General features: G+C 44.9%; 1 protein-coding gene across 1 annotated transcript in view; it reads left to right on the top strand.

The window, feature by feature from the left end:
* Window positions 1-20,312, top strand: part of SBK1 (SH3 domain binding kinase 1) — an 83,305-nt gene extending 62,993 nt beyond the window's left edge. The window contains exons 2-4 of the mRNA XM_070955235.1: window positions 15,355-15,557; window positions 15,841-16,043; window positions 19,524-20,312. Of these exons, the coding sequence (XP_070811336.1) occupies window positions 15,355-15,557; window positions 15,841-16,043; window positions 19,524-20,312 (1,195 nt within the window). The remainder of the gene's footprint in view (window positions 1-15,354; window positions 15,558-15,840; window positions 16,044-19,523) is intronic.
* The last annotated feature ends 376 nt before the right edge of the window (window positions 20,313-20,688 follow it).

Raw genomic sequence — 20,688 nt, 5'->3', positions numbered from 1 at the left:
AAAAATATAGGATTGAAGCAGGCTGGGAAAGAAAGAGATTTGAGCTCCTCGCTCTCCTCTGTAGGAAAACCTGCTTTGGAGGTGAGTTGCTGGTGAAGATCCGGAGAAGATTTTGCTCCAAGCTGATTGCTGAAGGCATGAAAGAGATAGCTGAAGGCAGAAGGAGAGGGACAGAGGTGAGGGATGGAGGTTAGCAGAGGAACAAAGGCAGCAGAGATAAAGAGGGAGGGAGGGAAAGAGACAAAGCAGACGAGGGAGCAGCTGGCGGGGCTCGGAGGCGAGGCAGAGGCAGCTAAATTGGGTACCTGAGCAGCAGGAGACAAGAAAGACGGCTCTTGAGATAAGAGAGAGGAGACTTAATTGTGTTTTGTTCCCAGCGAGCTGCCGCTGTCTAGCCACAGAGCCAAGCGTGCTGCAAAGACAGCGGAATAATACCAGGGATAAAAGGGAATAAGCCCCCGGGTTTTATGGTTGGTTGCCAGGAAAAGCAATAGCCCTTAGACTTATAGACCGCTTCACAGTGCTTTTACGGCCCTCTCTAAGCGGTTTACAGAGTCAGCCTGATTGCCCACCAACAATCTGAGTCCTCATTTTACCCACCTCGGAAGGAAGGAAGGCTGAGTCAACCTTGAGCTGGTCAGGATCGAACTGCTGGCAGTCGTCAGAGTTAGCCTCCAATACTGCATTCTAACCACTGTGCACTGTGGCAGGCAGGCAGGCAGGCAGGCAGGCAGGCAGGCAGGCAGGAAGGAAGGAAGGAAGGAAGGAAGGAAGGAAGGAAGGAAGGAAGGAATAGCAATAGCACTTAGACTTACAGTATATAAGCACTTCACAGTGCTTTTACGGCCCTCTCTAAGCAGTTTACAGAGTCAGCAAGTTGCCCACCAACAATCTGGGTCCTCATTTTACCAACCTCGGACGGATGGAAGGCTGAGTCAACCTTGAGCCTGTCAGGATCGAACTGCTGGCAGTCATCAGAGTTAGCCTGCAATACTGCATTCTAACCACTGTGCACCATGGCTGGCTGGCTGGCAGGCAAGCAGGGAAGGAAGGAAGGAAGGAAGGAAGGAAGGAAGGAAGGAAGGAAGGAAGGAAGGAAGGAAGGGAGGAAGGAATAGCAATAGCACTTAGACTTACAGTATATACCGCTTCACAGTGCTTTTACAGCCCTCTCTTGAGCCGGTCAGGATCGAACTGCTGACAGTCAACAGAGTTAGCCTGCAATACTGCATTCTAATCACTGCTCACCGTGTTTTCCACAGACACTTGGAGATTAGTTCAAGAACACCTGATCTTGAACTTGACTCAAGTATCTCCATACTGCTTTTCTGGCCCAATGTAGAAGTGGTTTGCCCCTGGCCTTCTTCTGAGCTTGGAGGTCTCTGGGATGCCTGAAGACCTAGAGTGGGTAGAAATCTCTGCCCTAGATCACAGGTGGTGGTGGTGGGGGATGATTTGTGCTAGCAGAGGGGACTCCCCACATCTCTTTAAAGAAAACTGCAATAAAAATGATGCAGCGATTAATATCAATAAGTTCTAATCAATCATTTGGGGCTTCAGGAATTTGATACAGAATGTTCTCAGAGGTTCAGGGGAAGAGCGAGGAATTAAACCAACAGAGCAGTGTGATTTATTATTAATCGAGGCTGGATTAATGAAGCCAAGGAGTGTGTGCAGTCCCCCGTACATTTTTAAGTTAATACTGGGACTCTCAAAACAAAGTGAATTTGGTCTAGCGGTGAAGGCACCAGGCTAGAAATCAGGAGATTGTAACTTCTAGTCCTGCTTTAGGCATGAAAATGGGCTGGGTGATTTTGGCTCACTCTCTCAGCCCACAGACCGGCTCTGGTGATAAGCTGGTCAGTCAATTCCTGTCACAATCAATGGATCAACACTCCTGCACTTTTGGGGGAGGGTGGAGGAGGAAGAAGAAGAAGGAAGAAGAAGAAGAAGAAGAAGAAGAAGAAGAAGAAGAAGAAGAAGAAGAAGAAGAAGAAGAAGAAGAAGAAGAAGAAGAAGAAGAAACAGCAGGAGGAGAAGAAACAACAAGAAGAAACAGGAGGAGGAGAAGGAAGAAGAAAGAAGAAGAAACAGCAGCAGGAGGAGTAGGAAGAAAAAGAAACAGCAGGAGGAGAAGAAACAACAAGAAGAAACAGGAGGAGGAGAAGGAAGAAGAAAGAAGAAGAAACAGCAGCAGGAGGAGTAGGAAGAAAAAGAAACAGCAGGAGGAGAAGGAAGAAGAAGAAACAGCAGGAGGAGGAGAAGGAAGAAGAAACAGCAGGAGGTGGAGGAGGAGGAGGAGGAGGAAGAAGAGGAAGAAGAAGAAGAAGAAGAAGAAGAAGAAGAAGAAGAAGAAGAAGAAGAAGAAGAAGAAGAAGAAGAAGAAGAAGAAGAAGAAGGGCAGCTATGTGACTTTAGACTTCAAACAGACAAGCACCTATCACCTAAACACCTCAGACTTAAGAATTGTCTGTAAGACCAAAAAAAGTCTGGATCGTGGACATGGCAGAACTTGGAGATCGCAAAAAAGAAGAGAAAGCAGTGGAGAATATAACAGAATGCACAAGACTTACAAAGAGGACTAGAATGACTGTGGCAAATGAAAGCAAAGGAAGAACCAACAGTAACAGGCACCTTAGGTGTAATCCCAAAACATCTGGAGCAACCCCTTGAACACCATCGGCATTGACAAATTCATCGTCAGTCAATTGCAAAAGGCAGCCTTACTCGGAACAACTTACATCCTGCGACGATACCTTTAAGACCATCAAACATCCATATCTGCCATATCCCAGGTCCTTGGGAAAGGACTTGATAGGTGACAAAAATCCTCAAATCCAGTCTGAACACCTGGCTAACCGGTGTGGCAACCCATAATGATGATCATTGTGGGAGTTGAAGTCCACGCATCTTAAGTTTTCAAGGTGGAGAAAGACTGTGTTATTGTGATATTTCTTGCAAGTTCTGGAGAACCGGTAGTAAAAAAAAGCCTAAAAAGTAAAAAAAAAAACAACCATTCCAACGATCAGCTGAGCGACGTGCGATCTTCGGACTTTTTAAAAAAAAAAATTTAAAAGCATTTTTAACTACTGGTTTTGGAGAACTGGTAGTAAAAAAATGCTAAAAAAGTTTTTTAAAAAAAGTTCCAACGATTGCACGTCGCTCACCTGATCGTCAGAAATTTATTTATTTATTTATTTATTTATTTATTTATTTATTTATTTATTTATTTATTTATTTATTTATTTATTTATTTATTTATTATATTTCTATACCGCCTTTCTCCCGTAGGACTCAAGGCGGTGTACAGTCAAGAAAAATATAGACACACAAACATCATAAAATTGCTAATTAAAATTATTACTTAGTTTGGTCAATTAAATAAAACCCAGAATTAGATAACATTTAAAAAATCATTCACATGTTCGTATGTTTAGCCCCGCCTGTTGGAACATCAGGGTCTTGAGGGCACGGCGGAAAGCACGGAGATCAGGGATATTCCGTATCTCCGGGGGCAGTTCATTCCAAAGGGTTGGAGCCCCCACAGAGAAGGCCCTCCCCCTGGGAGTCGCCAGTCGACATAATTTGACTGACGGTACCCTGAGTAGTCCCTCCCTGTGAGAACGAACTGGTCGGTGGGAGGCTATTGGTGGCAAAAGACGGTCTCGTAGGTACCCAGGTCCTAAGCCATGGAGCGCTTTAAAGGTGATAACTAACACCTTGAATCGCACCCGGAAGACCACCGGGAGCCAGTGCAGCTCGCGTAGGAGAGGTGTTACATGGGTGTAATGAGCTGCGCCCATAATCACCCGCGCGGCTACGTTCTGGACCAGTTGGAGCCTCCGGGTGCTTTTCAAGGGGAGCCCCATGTAGAGAGCATTACAGTAGTCCAAATTATTTATTTATTTATTTATTTGTTTGTTTGTTTGTTTGTTTGTTTGTTTGTTTGTTTGTTTGTTTGTTGAATTTCTATACCACCCTTCTCCTGAAGGACTCAGGGCGGTGAACAGATTAAGATTTCATATACATATAACAATTTATTTTTTATTTTATTTTACTACCGGTTCGGCGAACCAATAGCCTTTTTTTATTACCGGTTCGGGTGAACCAGACCGAACCGGAAGCATTTCACCCCTGGTTCATACATTGCGTCACACCGGGGTTTGCGGACAGTGGCTTGTGAAATAAACCCCCACTTACGGCTTATAGACAAAAAGCTGTGCATGAACCCAAGCCTAAAGAAGCAGCGTAATGGAGAAGGTTTGGAGCTGCAGCCTATGGTGAGTCGGCTGATGTGTTGCCAAGCTCCCAAGCTGGCTGGAGAACATTCTTTCAGTGTCATGGTAAGCCAGCTACCTGGAATGCCTGCAGGGTTTTATGGGATGCTTGCCCACTAGGTCATGGGAAGCTACGCTTTCCAAGGACGAAAGGAATCAAGAACTCAGCTGAAAGACACCGAGCCTGTAGAGCAGGGGTCAGCAACCTGCGGCTCTGGAGCCGCATGTGGCTCTTTCATCCCTCTGCTGTGGCTCCTTGTCGCCGGTCGGCTCCACAATTGATAGGGCTTTCAGTTAGGACGGGCAGAGGAAAAAGGACGTCGTGCTAGGAGGAGACTCTATGGTGGGGGCAACCAGACTTCCAATCAGCCCCAGAATTGAACGGGGGCTTCCAGTTAGAACCTTTGCGGCTCTTTGAGTGTTTAAGGTTGCCGACCCCAGCTGTAGAGAATAAACTTCAGTGCAACAAAAGCATTCTGCACATGCCCCGAGATACCCTTGACCTTTTACAGACCATGGCTGGGGAATTCTGGGAGTTGAAGTCTACAAGGCTTCAACCTTAAAGCCTTCTTTTTTCAGCTGGCTGGCTGGCTTAACTTTTTTCTTAATTTTTTAAATGTTTTAAATGGGTTTGTTATTGTTCTTAAATTACGGGGCCAAATTTATATATATTCTTTTAATACTATTTTAATGTTTGTAATTTATGTTTTTATTCCGCTGTACACCGCCCTGAGTCCTCAGGGAGAAGGGCGGTATATAAATTGGAAAATAAATAAATAAATAAATAAATAAATAAATAAATAAAGAAAGAAAGAAAGAAAGAAAGAAAGAAAGAAAGAAAGAAAGAAATTGCCAAGTTTGGAGAGGTTGAGAGTGAGTCTTCTATCTTCTCTCTTGGAGGTCCCTGAGCCCTTTTCTCTGCCCTCTCTCTCTCTCTGGATTCCTAAGTGCACTGATTTTTTTTTCTTTCCTTGGCTCCCATTCTGTTCTATTTCACACCCCTTAATAATAGGGCGGTTGTTCCCCGGCTCTGTAATCCCTCCCCCCCTCCTTTCTGAATCTGGCTGGATTTAGCCGATGATGTCAACCATCCGCCTCTTACCACGTGTCCTCCAGCCTTCTCAATGAGCTGCTAACGAGTTGCCAATTACACTTGGCACCAACGGTACCTTCCAGGCTTCAGGGTATCAGGAGAATTAAAGCAGGCAGCTTTGCAGAGCTTGGGAGTTAAATCATCTGGATTTAAAACTCCTGAAGAGATCAACTCGTGTCTGGTTTAGGTTGGGATAGGGAGAACGTCAGATTAATCCAAATTTAATTGGGCTTTAGGCATTCGGGTGCCCTCTAAATGTCCTGGAGCTCGAATGCCATAATTCCCAGCCATTAGGGCGCGCGGGGGGGGGGGGGGGGGCGTCTCTGTAGGGGAAGGTCTATAACATGGTAGCCCCAGTGGTGTGAGTGAAGCGACACAAATACAGAAAGCAACCATTCATTTGGGCCGAGGTGGCGCAGTGGCTAGAGTGCAGTACTGCAGCTGCTTCAGCTGACTGCTAGTTCAGCAGATCAGCGGATCAAATCTCACCGGCTCAAGGTTGACTCAGCCTTCCATCTTTCCGAGGTGGGTAAAATGAGGACCCAGATTGTTGGGGGCAATTTGCTATTTAGTATACTGTCTTTGGTGTAAGCCGCCCAGAGTCCTCGGAGAGTGGGTGGCATACAAATATGAATAATAATAATAATAATAATAATAATAATAATAATAATAATAATAATATTTAGCAACCGTTCAAAGTTACGACGCCACTGAAAAAAAGTGATTGACAACAAACGTCTCACTTAGCAACAGAAATGTTGGGCTCCGTTGTCGTAAGTGAAGGACTCCTCGTAATCGGAACTATTAACGGTCAAGGCAAATGGGCATCAGATAAGAGTCAACGGACTTCAAGGGGGGTAGGGGATGGACTTAGGTCTCTTACAGGAGCGTAGAGGTTCCAAACTAATGATATGTTGGAAGAAATGTCCATCTGGGGTAAGTTCTAAGTGGGGAGAAAGACACGGGAAACTTGGAGGCTGATTGGAAAGATGGTTTATTGATGGACAGGAGCACATGGGTTTTAGGTCCTGGTGCAGCTGAATACATGGGTTTGAGAGAGAGAGGTATTTATATCCTCTCTTGGGCCTTGCCCTTGAGCTTCCTGTTCCTGTGCAAGAAATGTATTCTATTGGTTGTTGTCAGACTCCCATGTGGAGTCATGTTTGTCTGAATCAAGTTTGGTTGAACCTTGGGCTGATGTAATATCCTTAGGTGCCACATGGTGTGCTCTGCTACTAGATGGGTAGAGGGCTAATCCTATTATGTCCTGAGGATGACAGTCTTTTGTCTTGTAGATAGGCTGGCACCAAAGTATCTTCCAGGGGCAGGAGCTGAGGCTGAGTTTCTGTTTAAGAGTTAAGAATTTTATTTCTCTTTTAGGGGAAATATTCTGCCTAAATATTCTGAAGCTCTGAGTTTCTGTCTCCCTTAAGTTTTCTATTTCTCTTTTAGGGGAAATATAATATTCTGCCTTTTTAGTATTTCCTAAAATATTTCATTCTTCTAGGAGAGGGGTGGGTGCTAACTTTCTACAGATGCATTTGATCCTGCCCAGATGCTCAGCCTGGTCATCTCCTACATTGGATTTGCCATTGCCTTCCTCCTAGGGCTGGGAGAGAGTGACCGGCCCAAAATCATCCAGGTGGCCTCGTGCCTAAGGTGGGACTACAACTCACAATCTCTTGTTTTCTAGCCTGATGCCTTAATCACTAGAAACTGACTATTTTCGTACATTTCACAGGCTTCACAAAATGCACCAGAACCCAAATGGGATCTGCTCAATAGCACATGGTGTGAATCCAAGTTCTTGATTTGTGAATCAAGAATTTTAAGTGTGTGAAAACCCAGCCGGTGTGTTTTATTCAGCCAACCGTGATTTATAATTACTAGTGTAGAAAATCAGCACCCACCCCTCCTAGAAGAATGAAATCTTTTTCATTAAAAGGCAGAATATTATATTTCCCCTAAAAGAGAAATAGAAATCTTAAGGGAGACAGAAACTCAGAGCTTCAGCTTCCTGACCCTAGCAGATATTTGGTGCCCATTGAGAAAGACTGGGCCAGCCTATTTACAAGACAAAAGACTTTCAGCTCCAGGTTTGATGGGATTAAGATATGATCTTCCAGGACATAATAGAATTAACCCATCTAGCAGCAGGGGCTCACTGCATTGCAAAATCTCCTAAGGACATTACATCAGCCCAAGCTTCAACCAAACGTATCTCAGACAAACTCCTAGGATTTGCACATGATCCCTACAACAACCAATAGAATACACTTCTTGCACAGGAACAGGAAGCTCAAGTTCAAAGCCCAAGAGAGAGTATAAATGCCTCTCTCTCTCCACTCCATGTGTTCAGCTGCCCAGGACCTCAAACCCATGTGGTCCTGTCCACCATTAAACAATCTTTCCAATCAGCCTCCATGTTTCCAGTGTCTTTCTCTCCACTTGGAACTGAACCCAAATGGATATTTCTTCCAACGCTAGCTTACAACCATAAGGGCCCCGGATCATTGTTGACGGTTCCTTCTGCATGCGGTGGATGATGGGCTTCATTTTCGGTCTGGCTGTCTGTCTTGTGTGAATGTAAAAACTTAAGACGTTCACTTGGGTTTGTCATCCTGTTTACATGGATGAAAAGACCCTCGGGGAAGTTTGATGTAAGGGAGTAACAATGGTCTGGTCCTCTGCTGGGATACTTAATCAGGGTAAATGAAACTTTGCTTGTTGCAATCTGATGCATGGCTGGTTGTAAACTAAAACAATGCTTTGAGTTTCCCTGATGTACGAGGGCACTAAAACCCAGAGGAAAAGGACCACCATTAATTCGTACAAGATTGGTTGTGCAACGTTCTGGCCTCTGGGATTTACACAATCCAATAACAGATGAAAAACCAGAAGGCAACAGAATCTGAATGGGATAAATTGAAAAAAAAGACGTGATTCTTGCCATTGTAACAGAGTTGGAAGGAACCTCAGAGGCAAGGGTGGGCTGCTGGGGGTTCGCAAGGATTTGGGAGAACCCCTAGCTAAGATTCTGTGCACGGAGAACCCCCAAATCCCACTCCTGGCTGGCCCCATGCCCCGCCCCTCTCAGGAGTCCCCACACAGCCTGTTTTGGATGCAGGTAGGTGCAGGGCTCACGCAGAGGCTCGGGGAGGGTGAAAAACGGGCCTACCGGAAGTTTGGGAAGGCTGGAAACGGGCTCGTTTCTGGCCTCCAGAGGGCCTCCTTGGGGAGGTTGTTTTTGCCTTCCCAGAGGCTCAAAAAAAGCCTCCGGAGCCTGGGGAGGGTAAAAAGCCCACCATGGCCATGCCCACCCAGCAACTGGGCAGAGAACCCCTTGCTAAAAATTTTGAAGCCCACCCCTGCTCGGAGGTCTTCTAAATCCAACCCCCTGCTCAAGCAGGAGATCCTAAACCATTTCAAATGGGTGTCCAGTCTCTTCTTGAAAACCTCCAGTGTTGGATCACCCACAACTTCTGGAGGCAAGTCGTTCCACTGAGTAATTGCTCTAACCGTTAGGAATTTGCTCCTTAGTTCTAGGCTGCTTCTCCCCTTAATAAACATGATTATCTTGATACATACATCTGCATACATTATATGTACGTAGCCCTGATAACAGTAAGAGGCTGCCTTCTAACATCTGGTGTTCTGCAGCTGTGTTGCTTTTCAGTCCCATAATCCCCAGCTACAGCATCTTGCCAACTTCGATGGCAGATAGGAACTGAACAAATTATTTTTTTCAACCCCAACCTGGTGTTTCTGGTTTTCCCAGTCTCAGAAGATTGAAAATCTGGGGGGGAAAATAATGGGCAAAATTATCTTCAAGATGATAATTCCAGCAGAATGCTGAATATAAATTAAGGAGGGAGGGATCGGTGGGAATTTTAATAAGGGTGGAAAGAGCTGGATTTTTTAAAAATGGATCTGAATGTGGAAGTTATTGAAACAGACAAATCTGGCTATGCAGGGAGTAACTGTTGAATTTTAATCTCTTCACTAAAGAGCAATCCTGAAAAAAAGCCTGATTTTAGAATACTGTACACTGTTCCAGTTAAGGCTATAAAAACTCCCGTGGAAATATATTTGTGCATTCGTAATAGAGGTTAGCTTCAAAACTCCCTGAATGAATCAAGACTCTGCAAAGAAAACAAAAACCCACTATAAATACCAATTGGGTTAGATAACTTTGGAAAAAGGAAGCTTATCTCAGGCAATTTTTTTTAATTTTTTAAACCTGCTGCATTAGAAAAAAGGCATGTTGATAATAGGTCCTTCAGCAATTTCTCTTAAGCATGATCTAAATGAAAGGAAGATATGTAGAAGGGCTCTTTACCTTATAGATAAAGGTAAAGGTTACCCTCGCACATATGTGCTAGTCGTTCCTGACTCTAGGAGGCGGTGCTCATCTCTGTTTCAAAGCCGAAGACCCCGCGCTGTCCGAAGATGTCTCCGTGGTCATGTGGCCGGCATGACTCAATGCCAAAGGCGCATGGAACGCTGTTCCCTTCCCACCAAAGATGGTCCCTATTTTTCTACTTGCATTTTTTACCTGCTTTCGAACTGCTAGGTTGGCAGAAGCTGAGACAAGTCACGGGAGCTCACCCCGTTACGCGGCACTAGGGATTCGAACCTCTGAACTGCCAACTTTTCAATTGACAAGCTCAGCATCTTAGTCACTGAGCCACTGCATCCCTTCTTTACCTTATAAGACACTGCAAATATAACTGGTAAGGAGTTGCATTTTACTGTCCTTTTTATGGACTTCAAAAAAATCCCTTTATAAAAACCTGTTAGACTGGAACAGAGCTCTCTTAAATGCAGCCTGTAACATGGACAAGGCGGCTGATTGTTTTGCGGGATATTTTTCTGTCGCAGAAAAAGACACCAACAAGGAAACAGGGAAGAGGGCGAAAGAAGAATGAAAGAATCTTGAAAGATGAATATCTGAATCAGATTGCAATGTTTCTCCTAATCTCTGTTTTTTAATCTTCTATTCTATTCTATTCTATTCTATTCTATTCTATTCTATTCTATTCTATTCTATTCTATTCTATTCTATTCTATTCTATTCTATTTTACTCTACTCTACTCTACTCTACTCTACTCTACTCTACTCTACTCTACTCTACTCTACTCTGTATTCTATTCTATACTCTATATTGGGGACGTGGTGGCTCAGTGGCCAAGACGCTGAGCTTATCAGTCAGAAAGTCAGCAGTTCAGCAGTTCAAATCCCTAATGCTGCGCAATGGAGTGAGCTCCTGTTACTTGTCCCAGCCAACCTAGCAGTTCGAAAGCACGTAAAAAAAATGCAAGTAGAAAAATAGGGACCACCTTTTGTGGGAATGGAACAGCGTTCCATGCGCCTTTGGCATTGAGTCATGCTGGCCACATGACCACGGAGACGTCTTCGGAGAGCACTGGCTCTTCGGCTTTGAAACGGAGATGAGCACTGCACCCTAGAGCCGGGAACGTTTAGCACATATGTGCGAGGGGAACCTTTAACTTTACGTTTATACTCTATATTGTATACTTATTCTATTCTATTCTATTCTATTCTATTCTATTCTATTCTATTCTATTCTATTCTATTCTATTCTATTCTATTCTATTCCCTACTCTACTCTACTCTACTCTACTCTACTCTACTCTATTCCCTACTGTATTCGCTACCCTACCCTACCCTACCCTACTCTACTCTATTCTACTCTACTTCGTCATGCTTAAAGTAAGTTTTGGCTAAGTGCAAAGGTGGGACTCAAGTAGTCTAAAAGAATCATCCTGAGCAGTGTGTTACTGCTGTTCCTCTTACACAGGGAGAAGCATAATAAATCTGATACAAATCCACGACTTACTAAGTTAGGCTTACTCTCACTCGGAGTAAGTATTCTCCTGTCATTGGAAAGGGAAATATGGGGACTAGCAGTCAGGGCTAAGCCAGGACAGATTAAGTGGTAGTCCAAGTGACCTCAGAACGGTTTCATGCAGGAGCTACGGAAGCAGAGGCTGACATATTTAGAGCAAAGAGATGGATGTGGCTTCTCCACCTGATCCTATAAAGGGAAGTGTTCAAGCGGCCCTTGGGATTTTCACAGATTAACAGAGTTGGAAGAGAACTTGCAGGTCATTTAGTCCAACCTCCCGCCCAAGCGGGAGACCCTACACCATTTCTGACAAATGGCAGTCCAATCTCTTCTTGAAAGCCTCCAGTGATGAAGCTCCCACAACCTCCGAAGGCAACTTCTCTGTTCCATGGGTTGATTGTTCTCAACCAATGTCAGAAAAATCTCTCCTTATTTCTACGTCGAATTTCTCCTTGATCAGTTTCCATCCATTATTCCTTGTCTGGCCTTCGGGTGCTTTGGAAAGGGAAATTTTATTTCCCATGGAACTTGAAGGCTAGGTTGACAGAAGACTCTAGACTAGCTAAAATGGAGGAGGGCTTTATGGCTTAGTGTGTCAAGGGAGGCATGTCCCAGGCATGTTAGTAGAAGGCAAAATCACAAAACTGCGTCCCACTTATTTTTGGCCATCTCATGTGGGGGAATTTACTGAAGTAAGCAATTGTGTTGGGAACAGTTAGCGGTAAAAGGGAACCAGGTTCAGGGGTGGGTTTCACTTACCTTTACCACCAGTTTGCCCCGCATGCGCTGTCTGTGCATGCGCCCCGCCTTTCACACATGCCCTTTGCTTGCTCGTGTGCCTTCTGTGCACTTGGCCTCGAAAATATGCCTAAATAGCACAACTTGGAGCTGGGGCGAGCCCACCCACAATCACCACTACCGGTTCACCCGAACCGGTGTGAACTGGCTGAATACCACCTCTGACCAGGCTGCCAAAGAACGTGATGGGTGGACACCATCAAAGCTGACAACAGCCGGAGCATAGAACAACTCAACGAAGTAGTGCAAAATCAGAATACGTGGAGAGACCTGTCCCATAGAATGGCCAAGAGATGGACGCAACTGAAAGGATATCAATATCATCATCAACATGGAGAGGGGTGCGGTGGCTTAGAGGTGGAGCTCTTGCCTCGCAATCAGGAGGCTGTGAGTTCGATCCTAGATAGACGCAGATATTTCCCCCTCTGGGCACGATGAGAATATATCTGCTGAACAAAGCTCCACATTGGCGACAGGGAGGGCATCCAGCCAGTAAACACTCAGCTCCATTCAGTTGCCCAGACTCCACCCCACAAGGGATTGTGGGGACAATGATGATGATGATGATGATCGTCATCATCATCATCATATCAAGGAAACCCATCTATTGTCTTAGCATCCTGAGTGAATAAAACCATCCTATGCTTTATTTGTTTGTGATATATAAATATAGGGACTGTGCTTTGACAACCTGGGTTTAGGATTTTGTGTGAACTCAGCCAATATCTTGCTGGATTCCTATGAAATCAGGGGTGTTCTGGGATCTGCTTTCCTTTCTGTTGATTTCCAGTTGAGGTGAAATAGGGGAGCAGGGATCACCTACAATGATCCTTGTTGGGATTCTATGCAACCATGAATTGCTAGTTTCCAAGGGCTGGTCTTTCAAGCCAGTAGCCTCTTCGTGTATAAAAATACAGATACGTTAAGTTTGGGTGAAAATATAGGGGATTTCCTTCCTTTGGGCAGAAAACACAGGGCATTATTTTAATAAGGTAGGGTTTTACTATCACTTCCTCGATCCCTCTTAATAGTAGAAGCAACAGTAAGAGTATAACAGAGTGGGAAGGGACCTTGGAGGTCATCTAGTCCAACCCCCTACACTTTTTTGGACAAATGGCTGTCCAGTCTCTTCTTAAAAACCATGTGATGGGGCATGCACAACTTTCGGAGATAAGCCGTTAATAGTTCTCACTGCCAGGGAATCCCTCCTTAATTCTAGGTTGCAACTCTCCTTGATAAGTTTCCAACGGCTACTTTTTCACTTAATGAGTTTTTACTTAATAAGTTTCCAACCCTTACAGCTTTGCTTACTGACTTCCCTTTGCAAATAAAATAAAACACAACAATCAATTGCTGTGTATTTCTACAGAAATGTGCTTCTGATAAGCATTCTCTCTCTTACACACACACACACACCAGTGATAGAGAAACAGAAGTTATCTATCTATCTATCTATCTATCTATCTATCTATCTATCTATCCATCCATCCATCCATCCATCCATCCATCCATCCATCTATCTATGGCTCTCGTATCTTTCTATCTATGGATCTATCTATCTATCTATCTATCTATCTATCTATCTATCTATCTATCTATGGCTCTCCTATCTATCTATCTATCTATCTATCTATCTATCTATCTATATCTATCTATCTATCTATCTATCTATCTACCTACCTACCTACCTACCTACCTATCTTATATCTATCTATCTATCTATCTATCTATCTATCTATCTATCTATCTATCTATCACCTATCTATCCATCCATCCATCTCCTCTAATATTTATATCTCTGTCTTTGTTTGTCTGTCTGTCATCTATCTATCTATCTATCTATCTATCTATCTATCTATCTATCTATCTATCTATCTCCCTCCCACCCTCCTCCCTCTCTCCTATCTATCATCTATCTATCTATCTATCTATCTATCTATCTATCTATCTATCACCTATCTATCCATCCATCCATCTCCTCTAATATTTATATCTGTCTTTGTCTGTCTGTCTGTCATCTATCTATCTATGTATCTATCTATCTATGTATCTATCTATGTATCTATCTATCTATCTATCTATCTCTCCCTCCCTCCTCCCTCTCTATCTATCATCTATCTATCTATCTATCTATCTATCTATCTATCTATCTATCTATCTATCTATCTATCTATCATCTACCTACCTACCTACCTACCGTATCTACCTACCGTATCTATCTATCTATCTATCTATCTATCTATCTATCTATCTATCTATCTATCTATCTACCTACCTACCTACCTACCTATATACATACATACATACATACATACATACATACATACATACATATGAGACCATCTCAGACATGTCTGTATTCAAGCAGCGCCATACTTTACCTAACCTAAAATAAAATAAAACACAACAATCAATTGCTGTGTATTTCTACAGAAATGTGCTTCTGATAAGCATTCTCTCTCTTACACACACACACACACCAGTGATAGAGAAACAGAAGTTATCTATCTATCTATCTATCTATCTATCTATCTATCCATCCATCCATCCATCCATCCATCCATCCATCCATCTATCTATGGCTCTCGTATCTTTCTATCTATGGATCTATCTATCTATCTATCTATCTATCTATCTATCTATCTATATCTATCTACCTACCTACCTACCTACCTACCTACCTACCTATCTTATATCTATCTATCTATCTATCTATCTATCTATCTATCTATCTATCTATCTATCTATCTATCTATCTAGTATCCATCCATCTATGCCAGGGGTGAAATCCAGCAGGTTCTGAAAGGTTCTGGAGAACCAGTAGCGGAAATTTTGAGTATTTCGGAGAACCAGCAAATACCACCTCTGGCTGGCTCCAGAGTGGGGTGGGAATGGAGATTTTGCAGTATCCTTCCCCTGCCATGCCCACCAAGCCACGCCCACTGAACCACACCACACCCATCAAGCCATGCCCATCGAACCGGTAGTAAAAAAAAAAAATGAATTCCACCACTGATCTATGCATATATATATATATTTGTGTTGCTGTTTTAGCATTTATTCTAACTGGATTTTTAATCTCTGTTCTCTCTGGTCTCACCTATGAAGTCTGTATGAGCACCTTAGCATTTTTTTAAAAAAATGCATACTGTCTTTGAGCCAGCATTCTCTCTCTGTATGTATCTTTCCTAATGATCCCGCTACTGTCAATTAAGTTTGGGAGATTGGAACGCCAATTCCCTGGCGCTGGTTAATGACCGCAACCAACCGATTCCGATGACGGATGACCGAAACCTCCCTCTCGTTCCCTTTTCAGCATGACCATGAGCGCTGCCTCCATCGAGCAAGAGCCGTCACGCAAGCTGGCCTGTTGTGGAGTCCCCTTGATAACGGAGGACATGCAGTCGCTGGCCATCCGCACGCTTTCCGGCACGGACATCAACAAGCACTACGACCTCATCCGTGAGCTGGGGAAGGGAACCTACGGGAAGGTAGACCTGGTCTCCCATAAGAGCACAGGTGAGTTCCGGGGAGGGGAACTCTCCCTGGGCACGATTCACGCTTCCGATTGATTAAAAATGGCAAAAAAGAGAGAAAAAGGGACATGGTGGCTCACTGCAGTGGCTCCCTCACATTCCTTGTGGGATGGCCAACTGTACAAAATCCTGTTTAAAGATCATATTTTTGGGGGAGTTTCATCTTACCTGGACAGTGATTTCCAGAACGATTTTATTTCCTTGGTCCCCATCACACAGGGAGTTGCTCACCATCCTCTTCCTTGCCCTGTCTTCTCCATCCGCAGGCACCAAGATGGCTCTGAAATTTGTCAACAAGAACAAGACCAAACTGAAGAATTTCCTGAGGGAGTTCAGCATCACCAATACTCTCTCTTCCAGCCCTTTCATCATCAAAGTGTTTGATGTGGTCTTCGAGACGGAGGACTGCTATGTCTTTGCTCAGGAATACGCACCCGGAGGAGACCTTTTTGACATCATTCCTCCCCAGGTAGGTGGACTTCGGTTGTCCCTTCTTGACCTGAACGGAAGGTGAGGCAAGATGTCTTCCAATAGACAATACCAAGATGGAGAAATGGGGTGTTATAGCAATAGCAGTAGCACTTAAGACTTATATACCGCTTCACGGTGCTTTCCAGCCCTCTCTAAGAGGTTTACAGAGTCAGCCTCTTGCCCAATCCCCCCCTCCCCAACAATCTGGGTCCTCGTTTTACCGGCTTCAGAAGGAGAGAAGGCTGAGTCAATCTTCAACCAGTTAAGATCGAACTGCTGGAGTCGGCACAATTAGCCTGCAATACTGCATTCTAACCACCTCGCCACCACAGCTAATCAGCAATAGCACTTAGATTTATATACCGCTTCACAGTGCTTTCCAGCCCTCTCTAAGCAGTTTACAGAGTCAGCCTATTTGCCCTCCAACAATCTGGGTCCTCGTTTTACCGACCTCGGAAGGATGGAAGGCTGAGTCAACCTTAAGGCTGGTGAAATTCGAATTGGCAAATTGCAGTCAGCCGGCAGTCAGCAGAAATAGCCTGCAGTACTGCCCTCTAACCACTGCGCCACCGTGGCTCTCAGTTTCCTGAAGCTGTTTCATGGAAGCTTGATCCAATTATGATGCTAACAATCTGGACTGGGAACCAAATGTGATCTTCTCATCTGGCCTCCAGCTTCCTCTTATGCCCTACACAGATGTTCCTTTTGATCTTCCCAGGGGAAGATTTCAAGGGTGGGCAATGGAAGATTAATGTATCCCTCACACAGCCATTGCCCTTATGACTTGAATAGAAAGTAGTGCAAGATCAGAAGCAGAGGTGGGTTTCAGCAGGTTCTGACCAGTTCTGGAGAACCGGTAGCGGAAATTTTGAGTAGTTCGGAGAACCGGTAGTAAAAATTCTGACTGGCTCTGCCCCCCATCTATTCTCTGCCTCCCAATTCCTAGCTGATCAGGAGGAAATGGGGATTTTCAAGTAATCTTCCCCTGGAGTGGGGTAGGAATGGAGATTTTACAGTATTCTTCCTCTGTCACGCCCACAATTTGTCACACCTCTGTCACGCCCATAATTTGGTTTTAATTATGTTTCTAACTTTTGTATTTATGTATTTTATTCTGTGCCTATTCACCGCCCTGAGTCCTTCGGGAGTAGGGCGGTATATAAATTTAATAAAACATAAAACAAACAAAAACAAAGCCACACCCACCAAGCCACACCCATAGAATCAGTAGTAAAAATTTTTGAAACCCACCACTGATCGGAAGATGTGGTGAGATTTGGGCCATGGAATCGCCAAGGCCTTCATCATCATCACGTGTATTTCGACTCCATTTCCTTTTTGTCTTTCCTCCCCACCCCCATGGCAAAGATCCCCTGAGAGCTTTGAGGCAAAGGCCTGCAGCACCATTGTGCAAAGTTCTTAAGCAACAAGCGATCATCCATGCCCAGAAGATGGTCAGATGGTCTGGATGATCGCTACTTTCCAAAACCATGCCTGCCTATTGCCCTGGGGCTGAGGACCAGTGTCATGGGACATCCACCACCATTCAGTGGTTTGTTGTTATATGTGTTTGGGGATTTTTGCAAGCCATAGAAGGAAGTCAGCTTGGGAGACTGGATAATGGGGTCTTTGATAATTTTCTGAGCTTGGTGATCTCCCTTGCAGACCTTTCATTGCCAAACTAGGTAACTCTTTGATTGTTTAGAGCTTGATTATTGGGAGGAACTAGGAAATACCAATATGGGACGTGGTGGCTCAGTGGCTAAGAGGCTGAGCTTGTCGATTGAAAGGTCAGCAGTTCAGCGGTTCGAATCCCTAGCGCCGCGTAACGGGGTGAGCTCCTGTCACTTGTCCCAGCTTCTGCCAACCTAGCAGTTCGAAAGCACGTAAAAAAAAATGCAAGTAGAAAAATAGGGACCACCTTTTGGTGGGAAGGTAACAGCATTCCGTGCACCTTTGGCGTTGAGTCATGCCGGCCACATGACCACGGAGACATCTTTGGACAGCGCTGGCTCTTCGGCTTGGAAACGGAGATGAGCACCGCCCCCTAGAGTCGGGAACGACCAGCACATATGTGCGAGGGGAACCTTTAGGAAATACCAACTCAGAAAAACAATCCAATAATGAAATAATAGTTTGGTAATGAAAGGCCTTCAAGGAAACAACCAAGCTCAGAGAGCACCAAGGACCCTGAGCTATAAATATCCTCTTCCATTGGTAAGACTGGGTTAGGATGCTCCATTACAATGAAAATCATTTGCATTCTACTGTACTGCCTTTCGTACTGAAGAATGTCTATTCTCATCACAGGACATTAAACACTCTGACCATATATAGGCATGCAATAGCAGGTGATATTCTGAACATTTAGAGCAGTGGCCCCCAACTTTTTGGGCACCTGGGACTGGTTCCCTGGAGAGTGGTTTTTCCATGAACTGGAGGGGCTATGGTTTTGTGCACTACCTGCATCCCACGTGTGCATGGATGGGGCTTCACTCATTTGCATGACCTAGTTTTCTGGCGCGCTGCGGACCAGTACTAGTCCATGGCCCGGGGGTTAAAAACTTTTTCTAAACACACTCAATGCTGATGACCATGCAAAGGGTGGGGCCTCGATCGCACAGTTGTGACCCCCAGCTTGAGGGTTTTAAACACTGCCCCATGGCTGCTGTGCTGTTAACATAAGCAAAAGATAAATGCATGACTCATTTCAGTAATTATATATGCAGTCCTTGAAATGCAACCGTGCTTGAGCCCCGAAATGACAGTCAGAATAGAATAGAATACAGTAGAATACAGTAGAGTAGAGTAGAGTAGAGTAGAGTAGAGTAGAGTAGAGTAGAGTAGAGTAGAGTAGAATAGAGTACAATAGAATGGAATGGAATGGAATGGAATGGAATAGAATAGAATAGAATAGAATAGAATAGAATAGAATAGAATAGGAATAGAATAGGAATAGGAATAGGAATAGGAATAGGAATAGGAATAGGAATAGGAATAGGAATAGGAATAGGAATGAGCTGGAAGGGACCTTAAAATAGAATAAGAGTTGAGAGGGACCTTGGAGGTCTTCTAGTCCAACCCCCTGCTTGGGCAGGAAACCCTACAACACTTCTGACAAATGGTTATCCAGTCTCTTCTTTAAAACTTCCAGTGTTGGAGCATTCACTACTTCTGGAGGCAAGTTGTTCCATTGATTCAGTGTTCTAACTGTCAGGAAGTTTCTACTTAGTTCTAGGCTGCTTCTCTCCTTGATGAGTTTCCACCCATTGCTTCTTTTCCTGCCCTCAGATGCTTTGGAGACTAGCTTGACTCCCTCTTCTTTGGGGCAGCCCCTGAAATATTGGAAGACTGCTATTATGTCTCCCTTAGTCCTTCTTTTCATTAAACTATACTATTACAGTATAGTGTGAGACGTTCCTGGGTTTGGGCGCTTCCAGATGTAAATTCACCTCTCGACATCTCTGTCTGCTTGCAGGTGGGGCTGCCAGAGGACATGGTGAAGCGCTGCGTACAACAGCTGGGTCTGGCGCTGGACTACATGCACAGCAAAAACTTGGTGCACCGGGACATCAAGCCGGAAAATGTCCTCCTGTTTGACCGTGACTGCCGGCGCGTCAAGCTGGCCGACTTTGGCATGACGCGCAAGGTGGGGTGCCGGGTGAAACGCATCAGCGGCACCATCCCGTACACAGCGCCCGAGGTGTGCCAGGCAGGCCGGGCGGAGGGTTTCACGGTGGACGCGAGCATCGACGTGTGGGCTTTCGGGGTGCTCATCTTTTGCGTGCTGACCGGCAACTTCCCCTGGGAAGCGGCCACTGCTTCGGACTCTTTCTTTGAGGAGTTTGTGAGGTGGCAAAAGGGGCGCCTGGTGGGCGTCCCCTCTCAGTGGCGCCGCTTCACGGACAACGCGCTGCGGATGTTTCAACGCTTGTTGGCCCTCGACCCGGAAAAACGCTGCCCGGTGAAGGAGCTTTTTCTCTTCATCAAGTACGATCTGATGTCCGAGATGCGCCGACGGCCATCCTATCGTTCCCGCAAGCACACCGGGGACAAGCTCTCAGCTGGCCCACACCGCCATGAGACGCCCAGCGGCTGTACCCCAACCCCACTTAAGAGGACCATCCTGACGGAGGGCAGCGTCTCTCGGCTGGCGGCTTCGGAGCCTGGCCTCCCTTCCCCCGGCGGAGGAAGCAGGACTGACGCCCGGGCAGAGAAGGCCAAAGGCCAGATGGTTTTGGCAACCGCCATTGAGATCTGTGTCTGAGAAGAACATGGCACATACGCCAAGCTGGCATTCTGATATCAGCACTGTATCTTCTTCTGCCCTGAGATAGGCGGTGTGTAGAAGGACTCTTTTTTAAAAAAAAAAAACACACACACACACAAAAAAGATCCTCTGATTGACTGGGATTTCTGTCCCTCCGAACAACTAGCAAACAATACAATAGAAAACCAAGGAGAGATGGGGGGGAAAAATTGATGATTTATCCAATGACTTGAACGATGCAAACGGTTTGTGGCTGGGCAGCTAAGGCCACGGTAGAAATAGGCATGGTGTGTGTAAATCAGGAAGGGGGGAGGGGGATGCAGAAAAAGGACTGGGGTGGGGGTGGGGTGGGTCGTTGGGGGGGGGAACTGGA

The sequence above is a fragment of the Pituophis catenifer genome, unplaced genomic scaffold (genome assembly GCF_029215685.1).
Source record: "Pituophis catenifer annectens isolate HBS135680 unplaced genomic scaffold, rPitCat1.0.hap2 SCAF_16, whole genome shotgun sequence".
NCBI classification, from domain to species: Eukaryota; Metazoa; Chordata; class Lepidosauria; order Squamata; family Colubridae; genus Pituophis; species Pituophis catenifer.
The sequence above is the reverse complement of the archived record's forward strand: the minus strand, read 5'-3'. Positions and strand labels throughout refer to the sequence as shown.